This window comes from Chiloscyllium plagiosum, unplaced genomic scaffold, assembly GCF_037043375.1.
Source record: "Chiloscyllium plagiosum isolate Xiang-an unplaced genomic scaffold, Cpla_swu_hap1 HiC_scaffold_11, whole genome shotgun sequence".
Lineage (NCBI taxonomy): Eukaryota > Metazoa > Chordata > Chondrichthyes > Orectolobiformes > Hemiscylliidae > Chiloscyllium > Chiloscyllium plagiosum.
Genome location: NW_028270149.1, coordinates 16,774,668 through 16,791,085, shown reverse-complemented (window position 1 = coordinate 16,791,085; position 16,418 = coordinate 16,774,668). Strand labels below are relative to the sequence as shown.

Here is a 16,418-nt window from a genome sequence, read left to right as displayed (position 1 = left end):
CCAGGTCCCCAGAATATTACGCCCATATCCGAATGGGTATTCCCATGATAATATCATTAAGACATCACCTCCCCTTATCTGTTTGATTTTTTAGATTTTGGAATTTTAGCTATCAAAAAGTGAGGGCTCATTGTAGGAATTTGAATTCACTGGCTGATATAGATATGCTGGGAAATTATCTAAGATTTAAACTAACAGGATTTCATAGTGAATTCAATGTACTTAGTGAGCAGCAAATTTGCATTGTCAATTGTGAATATTGTTTTGAAGAGACAGGATTTATCTCTGAGTGATTTGCAACAATTAACCAAGGTTAGGCTCATAGAATTAAGAGGAACTATGAAGTTAAATATGAATACTGGAGCGAGGTTCAACACTAAGTATGTGGTTGGAATTCCGTTATAAGTGAAGCAGTTGGAAATAGAAATGTAGAACTGAAAATGCTTCAGCCAGAAATGGAAATAAAACACAAATCTCAAACTTGCAAAGGACAGAGAGAAAAGCAACTTATTCTGGGAACATTTAGAGGTAGTTCAGTTTGCATTTTTTGGGGGAAAGGTAGGCAGAATTTTTCTCTGGCTTGCTGCTGGTTGAAAAAGCCACTGGTGGTTCTCACACAGAAGTCAGCTTGACTAGATAGCTCGCAAAAAGCTGTCCAAATGCTCTGGGTGCAGACTTGGAAAGAATGGCCTGGCTGCAAAACCAGATAAATAGCTGAAGAGTCCACTGAGGCGAAGTCATTAAAGAAGATTGAAATAAAAAATTAGCCCGTAGCTAACGGGAAGAACCCATGTAATTTGCACCTGAAAAGAATGGTTTGGATAGTGAGGACAACTGAAATACATTCTGCAGGTTTGTGGCATATTTCTGGAGTTGATCCTGCAAGAAGTGAATGAATCTTTAAGATTTAATGAGATATGGGAACTCTTGAGGAGGAACTAAAAAAGCAGAACTGTGTTTATAGCACAAGTCCTTATAAGCAAGAACCAGTAATGCTTGCTTTGTTCAATTTCTCTTCACAATAGTAGCATTTCATTTTTTTAAAATTTGTGACCTTTAATTTTTGGTTGTTCATATTTCTTCTTCAAACCATAATGGCCCTGAAGAGAATTGTGACAATAGCAAGATTAGAGTGGTGCTGGAAAAACACAGCAGGTCAGGCAGCATCTGAGGAGCAGGAAAATTGACGTTTTGGGCAGGAGCCCCTCATTCTGATCTTGTCTCTCATCTCCAGCAACTGCAGTCCTCACTTTTGCCTTGTGACAATAGCATCAGATCTAACAGGCAATTCAGGTGACTGCATTCAACTGGAGATGTTAGATTGGTTGCTCCTGATCACAGTGGCTGATCTGTCCTCCTACATGCATAATTTCATGTCTTTGTCTCAATGTTGAACCATCTGCCCAACATATCAGCAAGCCAGCAGATAGTACAGAGGCCTGGTGACTGAGAGAAATGCAATAGAGTCATGCTACCTTGTTTGAAAATTTCAACACTGCAATTTCATAATGGAAGATAGATAGATAGAGATGGTGAATCTATAACTTAAGATCATCGTTCTCATCTGAAGATAATCTGAAACAGCCCTGTCCTCGTGATTAAAATCTTTCACCAGAAATATCTAGCAGTGCTTCTTAAGTCTTTTCAACAATACAGTGCTGTGTATTCAACTGTACAATCAATTTGTGGTTGTGTAATAGAGAGATAGCCATAGGCATCAATTGACATCAAGTATATTTAATCTGCAGTTATAAAAGAAAGAAGCCGTATTGAAATATCTTGTTATTAGATTTCTCAGAGGTGTCCCAGTTTTCTCCATACAATGATTTAAGCTGATTTAAGTCCAGTCAAATTTGGTACATCAAGTGTGTCTCTCTCTTCTCCTTCCTCTGTATTGGTACAAATTGTGGCAGTGTTCCCCTGTTACAATTGTGACTATCTTTTGAAACTATTCACGGCTTGCAAAGTACGATCTGAGTTCCAGATGTAATAAAAAGCGTGATATAAATGCAAACCATTTTTGAAACATACCAGAGTCAGATCATGGCAATGAGAGTACAAAAGCTACAGTATAAAATCTGTGTGCCAACCAAACTGGACTTCAGGCAGCTCATTGTGTGGAGAAAACTGGGACTCATCAGGAATCTAATACCAAGATTATTTCAATACAGCTTCTTTCTTTTATAACTGCAGATTAAATGTACTTGATAGCAATTAATGCCTATGGCTATCTCTCCATCACACAATCACAAATATGTTAAAAAGTGCAATTGAATATATAGCGCTGTAATGTTGAAAAGACTTAAGAAACACCACTAAGTATTTCTGATGAAAATATTTTAATCACAAGAACATAACGTTTTTCCAATTTATTGTTTACTGGAATGCATTCGATCGGATGAAGGATGTTGTCTCCAAGTATTTCACAGTTGGTTACAATGCAAATAAGATTACCTACAGTGTGGAAACAGGCCCTTCGGCCCAACAAGTCCACAATGACCCTTCGAAGAGTAACCCACCCAAACCCATTTCCCTCTGGCTAATGCACCTAACACCACAGGCAATTTAGAATGGCCAAATCACCTGACCTGCACATTTTTGGACTGTGGGAGGAAACCGGAGCATCCGGAGGAAACCCACGCAGACACGGGGAGAATGTACAAACTCCACACAGACAGTCACCTGAGGCTGAAAATGAACCTGGATCTCTGGCACTGTGAGGCAGCAGTGCTAACCGCGCCGCCCCAAAATTGCTCTTTGTTGCTCATGAGTAGCCTCAGGAAATACTACAGGCTGAATCTCATGCATTTTTTTTAGCTTAATTCCATGTTGCATTGGGCTTTTGGAGAGATTTTCACCATGAGGCCAAGTGAGTTTGCTCGCCATATCTTACCAAACTCACTGTGTTACTTAAACACCGCTGTGGTGTTTATCACATCGAAGTTCTGTTCCATTTTACCGCGCACTCTTCCCACAACAACTTGTCACTCAGTGAGTATACAATGAAAGGCTGGTGTCCCAGTCTCCCTGCAATTCCTGAAAGGCCGCTATGCACCTGGATGGGTGATCACACTCTGCAGCTGGACAAAGTCAGGACATGGCAGAGAAAGGGAAGATGGCTCTGGGTTTCTATGGCAGGTTCTTGGTGATGGGATGATGCAATGGAAAGGAGTCCTCTTCTTCTGCGCCATGAGACACTTCCAGCCCAGGCCGAGGTTACCACTCCAGCTATGGAAGGATGGCCAACAAAACACAAAGAAGATCAATGAGCTTTGGCACTCTGCCAAGGTAAGTGCCATGCTCTCCTCTCTGCTGCCTCACACTCAATCTGTCACCGCCAGTTCCCCCCACCTGCCTGCAAGGCTCACACTCTTCCAATCCCCCTTCTAACATCTTCCTTTACCTGGTCACATTCCCCATGAAACCCCCACATCACTAACCCTGCATGTTTTCTGTGTCACCTCCTTAGGCTGTGGCAATACATCGCTACCTTCCAAATACACCAGCACTAATAACCATGCCCCCTGCTGTCACCTTACTCATTCCCTAACCCATTTTATCATTACAGGAGAAGGCAGGATGTGACCAGGTAGCTGGGAGGAGGGGCTGCATGACGTTTGGACTTTCTGCTAGGAGAGAATCCTTTTCCACACAGGAGGAGACCAAGACCTGGAGACTCCCATGTCCAGCCTCTGCATAAGTACCACTCTGCATGCTTGTGCCACTGTCAGTCACATACACTCCATTGTTAATTACTGGCCAGGAGTCATCTATCTGTCTGTCTGTCTCTCTCTCACTTGTGTCTTGCAGGTACCACCAGCCTCTCTACAGAGAAATGCCTGGCTCCCTCAGAAGGGCCCCCTGGACATCTGAGGACGAGAGTACTTGAGGTGTCAGAGGAAGCATCAACAACGCTGCCTTCCATGTCCCCCACCAGCTCAGGCACTGAACCATCTGGGTCGGAGGGGGAAATCTTTAGGTGTAGAGGAGTGTGGGTGCACAATTTGGTGAGCGACAGCTCTGTAGTTGGCTGAGGAAGATATTGACTTGGCAGCTGGCATTTGAACAGTTACCAGAGACAAGGTATCTGGTCAGCCCCAGGCAGGAGAGGATCCTGTGGCCTTCACTATCAGAGACGTCAGCCCCACATGCACATGTGCATACACAGACACAGACACACACACACACACACACACACAGTGTGATGGCCGGCAGCTGCCTGTGAAGCAATGGTCCTCAATGCCCAGATGCCACTGCATTGCAGTGAGTCATGTGACCTACCGGCAGTCTCCATGGGCAGGTTGGTGGTTGCCATGGAGATCCAGGCCCAGCCGCCTCAGGGTTGGCTGGAGTTGTGCTCAAACCTGCACTCCACTGGCCCAGCTATGGGTTCGGGAGAGGTGGGGCCGGGGGTAGTGGTTAGTGGCAGAGGGAATCTTGACACCAGTTCAGATGCCCTCTCCTCACAAGTAGACAGGGCAGGGTGAGGAAGCAGCCAGCTGGGGAAGGAACCACATGCTGGGCTTTCCAAAGTCTCCTCTCAGAACACTCCAGAGATGGCCGGGCACTCCACCTTCATCCTGCAAGCACCGCCCCCCAACAATGTGGGAGTTCAAGCCGAGGAGGGTCAAACATTGCCTCTGGCAAAAAACCCTCAGAATGTCTAGTCCGTCCAGTCATACAAGCTAAGGCCGATGGACTCCCCTGCTGAGCAGGGTCTCCTTCTACCACAGCTGCAGAACTAGGCAGTACACTGAGATAGAGTGGTAAGGACAGGAAGAGGAAATCTTACTGAGGCCACTTTACTGGCATGGGTGACAATAGCTTGCATGTAACTCAGCTCATGTCTAAATGTTTGTACTTCAGTGTACCATGTGGTTGTGAATCTCTCTATGTCAGCCCGTGAGGCCTCGTTACAACAATTGGCAGCCGTTCCATCTTTACTTCCTGCTCAGAAATGCAGCCAATGTAATCAAACACGCCTCCAACCCCTCCCTCACATACTCTCTTCCACCCTCTTCCATCAGGCAGAAGATATAAAAGTTCAAAAACAGATTCAAGAACAGCTTCTTCCCTGCTGTTATTAGACTTTTGAATAGACCTCTCATATATTAAAGTTTATTTCTCTCTGCACCTTCTCTATAGCTGTAACATTATATTCTATTACCCTGATGCACTTATGTAAGATATGATTTTTCTGGTTAGCACACAAAACAATACTTTTCACCATATCTTGGTACATGTGACAATAACAAATCAAATCAAATCAGAATGGTCACATTCAATGGATGGAGGTCTGTTCTGATATATGTATGGCATTGGATCACGCTGAAACCTTTCACTCTCCTTAACCAACATCCATAATACTTAAAACAAAGACAGAAATGTCTGGAGAAACTCAAAAGGTCTGGCAGCATCTGTGGAGAGAAAGCAGAGTTAACATTTTGAGTCCAGTGACCCTTCTTCAGAACTGATGGGAAAGGTAGCTGGGAAAATGTGGTTTGGATGCTGAAGACAAGGGGTGGGGCTGAAGGAGTACAGGACAGGTGGAGACGAAGTCACATTAGGTAGACAACGGGATGAAGAGCTTATGCCCAAAATGTCGATTTTCCTGCTCCACGGATGCTGCCTGACCTGCTGTGCTTTCCCAGTGCCACACTCTCGACTCTGGTCTCCAGCATCTGCAGTCCTCACTTTCTCCTAGACAATGGCATAGGTAATAGCCAGGTAGAAGGAAGAGCTGATCATAATTTTCACTTAAATGTTGAAGGATGAAGGGCGACCTGATAGAAGTGTACAACATGATGAAAGGCATTGATAGAATGGATAGTCAGTGTCTTCTCTCCAAGGGAGAAATGCCAATTACTAGGGGATATAGGTTGAAGAAAAAAGGGGGAAAGCGTAAGGGAGCTGTGAGCGGCTAGTTTTTTTTCTAGTTTTATTCCAGTGCCTGAATACACTGCCAGAGGAGGTGGTGGGAGTGGATATAATAACAATAATTAAGAGGTGTCTTGACAGATACATGAATGGATAGGGAATAGAGGGATATGGACCATGTAGCAGCAAATGTGTGTGAGTTTAGAGAGGCATCACATGTGGGCACAATCTTGGTGGGCTGACCGGCCTGTTCCTGCACTGTACTATTCTTTGACCTTTGTTCATAGGGACCATTAGTAGATGAAAATAGGTGAGCTGTGCAGAAAACAGCCCTCATGTTTGGTTCTCTGTGTACACAAAGTTATATTGTTGTCAGTGAATTGTCCAGCACAGGACTATATAGCTACTGAGCAGCAAAGCAAGCTGCCTCGTTGTGTGACTGCACTCAGTAGCAAAGCCAGGCAAGAAAGCCGTTCTCCAGACATGTCATTTGGTGCTTAGTGACAAATGTTAAGAGTGTAACAAAGCAGCTCTGAGATGCAGCCTGATCCCATCAGTGAACCAGGTGCCTAACACTGGGTTCAAAGTAACCTTTCAGTACAACATGATGAGAGGCATGGATAGAATAGAGTACTGTTACCAGTAGGAGAAAGTGAGGTCTGCAGATGCTGGAGATCAGAGCTGAAAATGTGTTGCTGGAAAAGCGCAGCAGGCCAGGCAGCATCCAGGGAACAGGAGAATCGACGTTTCGGGCATAAGCCCTTCTTCAGGAATTCCTGAAGAAGGGCTTATGCCCGAAACGTCGATTCTCCTGTTCCCTGGATGCTGCCTGACCTGCTGCGCTTTTCCAGCAACACATTTTCAGCTACTGTTACCAGTAGTGGTCACCCTACTATAGGAAAGATACAGAGGCTTTGGAGAGGATGCAAAGCAGGTTTACCAGGATGCTGCCTGGACTGGAGGGCTTGCCTTATGAAGAGAGGTTGAATAAGCTCAGACTTTTCTCTCTGGAGAGAAGGAGGAAAAGAGGAGACCTGATCGAGGTATACAGGATAATGAGTGGAATAGATAGAGACAATAGCCAGAGACTTTTCCCCAGGGCAGGATTGAATGGTACGAGGAGTCATAGTTTGAAGATATGAGGAGGAAGGTATAAAGGAGACGTCAGAGGTAGGTTCTTTACTCAGAGAGTTGTGAATGCATGGAATGCGTTGCCAGCTGTGGTGGTGGAAGCAGAGTCATTGGGGACATTTAAGTGACTGCTGGACATGCACATGGATAGCAGTGAGTTGAGGGATACGTAGGTTAAGTTACTATATTTTACATTAGGATTAAACCTCGGCACAACATTGTAGGCCAAAGGGCCTGTTCTGTGCTGTATTTTTCTACGTCTATGTTCTATGGTAGTGGTGAATATGCCCTGCAATATAAGTCTGTGCTTCAGAGCTAGCTGCCGGTGTGATGGTGAGGGGCTAGGATGGTCTAAAGGACTTGCCAGATGCTGCATGCCAATATCTGAGAAGAGAGTGTGCAAGTGTCTGTGCCCGTGGATCACTCCCTGGCCTGCAGTTTTGTCGTAGAGTCATAGAGTCATAGAGATGTACAACATGGTAACAGACCCTTCGGTCCAACCCGTCCATGTCGACCAGATATCCCAACCCAATGTATTCTCACCTGCCAGCACCCGGCCCATATCCCTCCAAACCTTTCCTATTCATATACCCATCCTGATGCCATTTAAATGATGCAATCATACCAGCCTCCAACACTTCCTCTGGCAGCTCATTCCATACACATACCACCCTCTGCAGTTTCTTTTATATCTTTCCCCTCTCACTCGAAACCTATGCCCTCTTGTTCTGGACTCCCCTACCCCAGGGAAAAGACTTTGTCGATTTACCCTATCCAAGCCGCTCATGATTTTGTAAACCTCTATAAGGTCACCCCTCAGCCTCCGACGCTCCAGGGAAAACAGCCCTAGCCTATATTCAGCCTCTCCCTATAGCTCAAACCCTTCAACCCTGGCAACATCCTCGTAAATCTTTTCTGTATCCTTTCAAGTTTCACAACATCTTTCTGATAGGAAGGAGAGCAGAATTGTTGTCGACATCTTGGAGGTCATTCAGTGATGAGCAAAATCCACCAGGATCGCCCTCTGCTTTCTGGGTTTCTCAAGATTTAGCTTGTTGGGTGAGTTTGGAAGGAATATGAGGTAAGTTGTGTTGTCAGCAAGGCATTTAGCAAGCATTGATCACCTTTAATGGCTAACTTGCTGCTGCCTAGTGGTAAACAAGCCACCCTACTCATGCAAAGTGTAAAAGATGCAGTGAGTTGCTCCCAATGTTGAGATGGGCTCCACCAGTCTTCTCATCTGATTGTATCACACGTGGCACCATAGCCTAGGTCACTCAGAGTCTGCTCTACTTACAAACCAGTGAGAATATCGCTGTTTCTTTCACCAGTCTTCTAACGGCAGTCTGAGTGAGGTGGGTTTTTTTTTGTCGATGGCCATTTGCATTCTCAGGATTATGAGCAATATTAGCGATGCTGGAAGGTGTTAGCTAGCTTGCTCAGCTGCAGTCTGTGTGGTGTAACTAATTGGAATGTGTTTGTGCTCAGTTACAGTGGGATTGAATCTATCAAAACCTGCTTAACATGACCAGTGAGCACCAGCACAGGGACAGGAAGATTTCACTAGTTCATCCCTGTGAAAGGATTGACATTAAAATTGTTCAACATTTTTCTCCAGTTGTGTTCTTAGAAAGATCTAAATGTTTTCATGTTCTTGCATCTTAACAATAGTGTGTTGCCTTCCCCCTTCAGATATCTGCCAAGTCTGCTTGAATGATTCTCTTCAACTCTCCCATGTTAGACACTGCCATCTGTTTTAATGGATAGATGAACCTAATGATTGAAATGTTTCCTACATGTCCATTTCTCTTTGCAGGTAACATCTTTGTCGTCAGCCTTTCTGTAGCTGACCTGGTTGTGGCAGTGTACCCTTACCCTGTGATCTTGTTCGCCATTTTCCAACATGGATGGAAGCTGGGTGATATTCACTGCCAGGTTAGTGGCTTTCTGATGGGATTGAGCGTCATCGGATCAGTGTTCAACATTACAGCCATCGCCATCAACAGATATTGTTACATCTGCCACAGTTTCAAGTACGATAAGTTGTACAGCCACAGGAACACAATCTGCTACCTGTGCCTGACCTGGGTCTTAACATTTGTCGCAATCATACCAAATTTCTTTGTGGGCTCTCTGCAGTATGATCCTCGCATATATTCCTGCACGTTTGCCCAAACAGTAAGCTCCTATTACACAATTGCTGTGGTGGTTGTTCACTTTCTTGTCCCCATTGGGGTGGTGACCTACTGCTACCTGAGAATCTGGATTTTGGTCATCCAGGTAAAGCGGCGGGTAAAGCCCGATGAGCCAAAGTTGAAGCCCAGTGACTTGAGAAATTTCCTCACCATGTTCGTGGTCTTTGTGCTTTTTGCTGTTTGCTGGGGGCCGCTGAACTTCATCGGATTGGCTGTGGCCATTAATCCCCAGGCAGTGGCGCCGAAAATCCCGGAATGGCTGTTCATCATGAGCTATTTCATGGCCTACTTCAACAGCTGCCTCAATGCAGTCATCTATGGGCTCCTCAACCAGAACTTCAGAAACGAATACAAGAGAATTCTTATGTCACTGTGGTCTCCAAGACTCCTCTTCAGTGATTTGTCAAAATTTGGAACTGAAGCAATGAAAAGTAAGCCCTCCCCAGCAGCAACCAACAACAATGTGGCAGAAATGGATGTGTAAGAAAGCATTTGAATGTACTCTCTTGCTTACTTTGATTTGTATCATCAGTAATATCAACAGATTGTCAATGTGCTGTACATCATTTGCTGGTACTGCTTAAAGCAGTATAATTTACATTTGTTGCTTACTTATGTGCCTATGGTCTTGGATGTTTTAAATTTTAATTGTTGTCAGTGCTCTTCATAAACAGTAGCTTTACTCTCTCTTGCTCACGAAAACACTTTTATTAAAATGAAATAGGCAAATCAGTGTTTTTCATCTTTATGGAGATTGAGAAAAAAAACGTAGCTAACCTTGGCATGTACCATTCCATTACAAACCTATTGCACCATGTACAAAACCAGAACCAACATGACTTCCTTGACTTGGTATGAGTTCAAGATATTTTGGACCAGATTTAAATGCATTGAGTTAAAATTTGGCCCAGTCTAATTGACTTCATCATTAAACAATGGTTCGCTTGTAACCATTTTATTCAAAATGAATAGTTTTAATGAATGGGGTGGCTCAGTTAGCGCTGCTAACTGGGTTCAATTCCAGCCTTGGGCGACTGTCAGTGTGAGGTTTTCTCATTTTCCCCATGTCTGCGTGGTTTTCCTCCTAGTGCTGCAGTTTTCTCCCACAGTCCAAAGATGTGCAGGTTAAATGGATTGGCCATTCTAAATTGCCCATAGTGTCCATGGATGAGTAGGTTAGGTGAATGAGCCATGGGAAATGCAGGGTTACAAGGATAGAGTTAGGGGGTGAGTCTAACTGGATATGCTCTTTGGAGAGTCAGTGTGGACTTGTTGGGTCAAATGGCCCATTTCCACACTGTAGGGATTCTATGGTTAATGGGATATGATCGGAGAGGATTTTGAGGGAATAGAATTTCTTTATGCCAAAAAGCAGGCACATTAGATTGATGATTTCTCATCCAGCTTTCTGTAATAGCTACACTGGCTTGGAAGCACCCTGATGGGGATCCAGCCCTGACATCCCTTCCAGCTGTTTCTCCCAGCTTTTGCCAGCAACATGCATTCTTGAATCTTGACCATGTTGCATGATAACTTTTAGCAACATCTAAGGATAGCAAAGATGATTCTCGATAGGAGCAAGAGTAACAGGTAGGTGTTATGGGGGACTTTAACTTCCCCAATATTGACTGGGAATATTATAATTCAAATAGTTTAGATGGGTCAGTTTTTGTTCAGTATGTGCAGGAGGGTTTTCTGACACAGTATGTAGACAGGCCAACAAGGGACAGTGCTATATTGGATTTGGTACTGGGGAATGAACCCGGCCAGGTGTTAGATTTGGAGGTAGGTGAGCACTTTGGCGATAGTGACCACAATTTGGTTACGTTTACAATAGCAATGGGCAGGGATAGGTATATACTGCAGGGAAAGAGGTATAACTGGGGGAAAGGCAATTATGATGTGATTAGGCAAGATTGAGGATGCATAGGATGGAGAAGGAAACTACAGGGATGGACACACTTGAAATGTGAAGCTTATTTCAAGGAACAGCTACTGCGGGTCCTTGATAAGTATATACTTATCAGGCAGGGAGGTTGTTGTTGAGAGAGGGAGCCATGGTTTACTAAAGAAGTTGAAGCTCTTGTCAAGAGGAAGAGGAAGGCTTATGTGAGGGTGAGGCGTGGTGGCTCAGTTCGGGGGCTTGAGAGTTATAACTTAGCCAGAAAAGATCTAGGATATAAAAGAGGGTAAAGAAGAGCCAGGAGGTGACATGAGAATTTGTTGGCAGATAATATCAAGGAAAACCCTAAGGCCTTCTGTAGGTATATCAGGAATAAAAAAATGACTAGAGTAAGATTAAGGCCAGTCAAAGTTGTGGAAAGTTGCGTGTGGAATCTGTGGACATAGGGGAAGCGCTTAATGAATACTTTTCGTCAGTATTCACATTGGAAAAGGGCAATGTTAGTGAGAATACGGAGATACAGGCTACAAGATTAAATGGAATTGAGGTTGACAAAGAGAAGGTTTTAGCAATTTTGGAAGATTAGCAAATAGATTAAATCCTGGGGCTGGATGGGATTTATCTTCAGATTCTCTGGGGAGCCAGCGAGGAGACTGCAGAGCCTTTGCCTATGATCTTTATGTCATCATCATCGACAGGAGTAGCGCCAGAAGACTGGAGGATAGCAAATGTTGTTCCCTTGTTTAAGAAGAGAAGTGGGGACAATCCTGGTAATTATAGACCAGTGAGCCTTGCTTCGGTTGTGGGTAAGGTGTTGAAAAAGGTTATAAGAGATAGGATTTATAATCATCTGGAAAGGAATAATTTGATTAGGGATAGTCACCATGGTTTTGTGAAGGTTAAGTAATGCCTAACTAACCTTACTGAGTTCTTTGAGAAGGTGATATAACAGGTGGATTCAGGTAAGGTTGTTGATGTGGTGTACCTGGACTTCAGTAAGGTGTTTGATAAGGTTTCACATAGTAGGCTATTGCACAAAATACAGAGTTTCAGTATTGAAGGTGATGTAGTGGTTTGGATCAGAAATTGGCTAGCTGAAAGAAGACGGGGGTGGTGGTTAGTGGGAAATGTTCATCCTGGAGCTCAAGTACCTGTGGTGAGCCGCAAAGATCTGTTTTGGGATTAAGTAGGTTGGATGGGCAGCAGATTACTTTTGCAGGTTGGCGCAACATCGAGGGCTGAAGGTCCTGTACTGCACTGTAATGTTCTATTAACATCATTGGAAGTAAGGAGCTTAGTCTAGCACACTGGTTACATCCAGATTTCCTCTCTATCCTCTTCCATTGTTTCCAAAGTTGTACACTGACAGACTGCTCAAAATTACAGCTAAATAGACCATAGTTTTCTCTGCTGAGTGCTAATGAAACCAAAGCCAACGTGCACCCAAATTCTATCTTCACTCCACTACCTCCCTGGCTGCTACCTCAAGCCAGGCAAAAAATGCCTGGCAAGGTATGTGCATCCCTGGATAAGTGACTTTTCTTTGTGATTTTTGACTAGTTATCACAATATGCTTTCTCCCTCATTAATAAGCCTTTCCCCTCACTGGTGATTGCTTTCTCCTGGTGCTAAAATACAAAACCGATGTCTTACAGGGAGGCATGACCCAGTGGCATTATAACTGGACTATTAATCCAGAGACCGAGCTAAAGTTCTGGGGTCCCAGGTTCAAAACCTGCCAAAGCAGATGGTGGAAGTTGAATTCAATAAAAAATCCAGAATTAAGACGAATGATGCCCATGAACCTATTGTTGGAAAATAAAATCCATCTTGTTCATTAATGTTTTGTGGGAAGGAAACTGCCATCCTTACTGGTCTGGCCTACATGTGAATCCAGACAATGTGGTTGACTCTTAACTGCCCCCTGGGCAATTAGGGATGGGCAATAAATACTGGCCTGGCCAGAGATGCCCACATCCTGTAAATGAATAAGAAAAATGTTCAGAAGGCTCAGTCTGTTCAGTGAACTGCAACAGCTTTCCCCATTGTCACTCTCCAGAAGCTACAAGCCATTTGGTGTGCGAAAGTACAGCTTTCCCACCCACTGCGTTTCGTTTGCCCTGTACCCCAGCAAGGCATTCACCATTTCCATTTACAGCCCCTCCAAGGTCTTGCCCTGTGTGACCTGAGTAACTTTCTCAAACTGCGTGCACTCCTCCCTCAGTACCCTCTGTGGAATGTTCCAGAACCAGTTTGCAGCTGGCATCCAGCTCTGCCACCAGCAACTGCCCTTTCACTCATCAACCTCTTAAGCCTCAGTTCTGCCACCAACCTTTCCTGCTAAGAAGTATGAAAACCCTCAGCCTCTCCTGACCCTTGACTTATGCTGAAGTTCATTTTGTTTAACGTTCGGTTTAATGTTCTAGCTTTCTGTAAATTGTTTCAAGATGTGTTTCCGCATGTGAGGAGTCTTTAAATATGAGTGGACATTGTTATTTAGCAATGACAAACAAAAATACCATTCACCTAAAAAGTACACAAATTTTCTATTGCAGTCCATTATAAAGGAGGATAATTGTAACCCATGCCACTCTTAGTAACCCTTATATTTCATGATATTGTGGGAATAAATAACAGCAAATGTCTTATTCTTGCTTAATTTCATTTTGTTGATACACAAAGTTCACCACTTCAAAATAAGTCCTCAAAATAAAGATATTTACTTGGTTAAAGGTGTGCAGTGGTTTTATTTAGCAGAGAATTCAAGTGAAATGCACACTGAATTTATGTGGTTTCGAGGGATGGATGGGCTAGAGACTGCATCTACATCCAAATCCACACCTGCATCTAGGTACTGCACTCCTGATGAAGGGCTCTTGCTTGAAACCTTGGTTCGTCTGCTCCTCAGATGCTGCCTGACCTGTTGTGCTTTTCCAGCATCACACTCTCGACTCTGTCCTCCAGCATCTGTAGTCCTCACTTTCTACTAAAGACACTGTTTGTCAACATGTTCTTTAGATCTATCTTGCTGCTGCTAGGGATCAAGCTGTTTGTTTTGCTTTAGAGTCAGGTCTGAGCTCCATCTCAGTGGCAACAAGAGCACCGTTTTTGACAATGACATGATGGTTAGGTACAGAGTAGGCCTTAGCACGTCTTCCTGAAAAAATGTCATTGCAAACATTGTGAACAGAGGCTGACTACAAACTCTAATTATCGTCAGCTAGTGTCTGTACCCATAACACAGTACTTGCTGCTAAATCACCAGGGCCAGTGTCCCTACTTCACAATAATGACTGAAAGACATTCACATCGATTGCATGAGATCTGTTAAGGTCTCGCTTCAAAACACATCAGCAGAAATCTTTACTGCAGCTCTGGATGATACCATTGGACATGTTGCAGGACAATCAGGTTGAATCAATAAGTAAATCCTTGTTCAGGGCATTTGCAGTCCTCATTTTCTCCTAGGTACTGCATCAACCCCTCACAGTGGATGTTACTGTTCTTTTTAACTACGTTACATGTTTCTATTCAAGTAGATGATGCCAAATTTGCTCCCCTCAATGTACAGTGTGCGATAGTTCCTGAGGAACATATACACCCACACTGTCCTGTTTCCTCCTTGCCAGTTCAGAACTCACACAGGTCAAAGGATGCAAAGGTGATGGGGGATCAGGGAATGGTGCGAGTAGGATCTGGTTGGCAGTGCTTTGAATGAGCTCAGGTTTATGAAGGGTGCAAAGTGGGAGGTCAGCAATGATGGCATTGCAAAAATCAAAGTCCAGGCCTGGAAGTGGGACTAGTGTAGACAGATCAATACAGACTCAATGGACAGAAGGGACTCTTCTGCTCTGTATAAATCTGAGTCTATGACTTTTGATGTAACTGTGATATTTTTGAGGATTTCAGCAGCAGACAGGTTGATGTAAAGGTGATGTAATGGAGTTTGTGATGTAGAGGTACTGAGTTGAAAGGCCAGCTCAGCAGGTGGCAGTATGAATGTGGGACTCCTGGTTCAGAGATAGAGGATGTAGGTTTGCTCGCTGAGCTGGAAGGTTCATTTCCAGGCGTTTTGTCATCTTACTAGGTAACATCTTCAGTGGCCCGCCAGGCAAAGCACTGTTCATTATTCCCAGTTTCTATTTATATATTTGGGTTTCTTTGGGTTAGTGATGTCATTTCTGTGGTGATGTCATTTTCTGTTCTTTTTCTCAGGGGGTAGTAGATGGGGTCTAACTCGATGTGTTTGTTGATAGAGTTCCGGTTGGAATGCCATGCTTCTAAGAATTCTGGTGCGTGTCTCTGATTGGCTTGTCCTAAGATGGATGTGTTGTCCCAGTCAAAGTGGTGCCCTTCCTTGTCTGAATGTAAGGATACTAGTGAGGGAGGGTCATGTCGTTTTGTGGCTAGTTGGTGTTCATGTATCCTAGTGGTTAGTTTTCTGCCTGTTTGTTCAATTTAGCATTTGTTGCAGTTCTTGCATGGTATTTTGTAAATGACATTAGTTTTGCTTGTTGTCTGTATAGGGTCTTTCAAGTTTATTAGCCACTGTTTTAGTGTGTTGGTGGGTTTGTGGGCTACCATGATGCCGACGGGTCTGAGTAGTCTGGCAGTCATTTCCTAGATATCTTTCACGTAGGGGAGAGTGGCTAGGGTTTCTGGATGTGTTTTGTCACCCTCTGTATGAAAACGTTGCCCATTAAGTTTCTTTTATACTTTTCCCCTCCCACCCTAAACCTACGCCCTCTAGTTCTGGACTCCCCAACCCCAGGGAAAAGACTTTGCCTATTTACCCTGTCCATGTCCTTCATAATTTTGTAAACCTCTATAACATCACCCCTCAGCCTCCTAAGCTCCAGAGAAAACAGCCCCAGCCTGTTCAGCTTCTCCCTACAGCTCAAATCCTCCAACCCTGGCAATATCCTTGTAAATCTTTTCTGAACCCTTTCAAGTTTCACAACATCTTTCTGATAGGAAGGAGACCAGAATTGCATGCAATATTCCAACAGTGGCCTAACCAATATCCTGTACAGCCGCAAAATGACCTCCCAACTCCTATACTCAATACTCTGACCAATAAGGAAAGCATACCAAACGCCTTCTTCACTATCCTATCTACCTGCGACTCCACTTTCAAAGAGCTATGAACCTGCACTCCAAGGTCTCTTTGTTCAGTAACTCTCCCTAGGACCTTACCATTAAGTGTATAAGTCCTGCTAAGATTTGCTTTTCCAAAATGCAGCATGTCGCATTTACCTGAATTAAACTCCATCTGCCACTTCTCAGCCCATTAGCCCATCTGGTCGAGATCC

The 16,418-nt window shown here is 44.0% G+C and overlaps 1 protein-coding gene across 1 annotated transcript in view; it reads left to right on the top strand.

Moving 5' to 3' along the window:
- Positions 1–9,687, top strand: part of LOC122557458 (melatonin receptor type 1B-like) — a 163,567-nt gene extending 153,880 nt beyond the window's left edge. The window contains exon 2 of the mRNA XM_043705217.1: positions 8,825–9,687. Within this exon, the coding sequence (XP_043561152.1) occupies positions 8,825–9,687 (863 nt within the window). The remainder of the gene's footprint in view (positions 1–8,824) is intronic.
- The last annotated feature ends 6,731 nt before the right edge of the window (positions 9,688–16,418 follow it).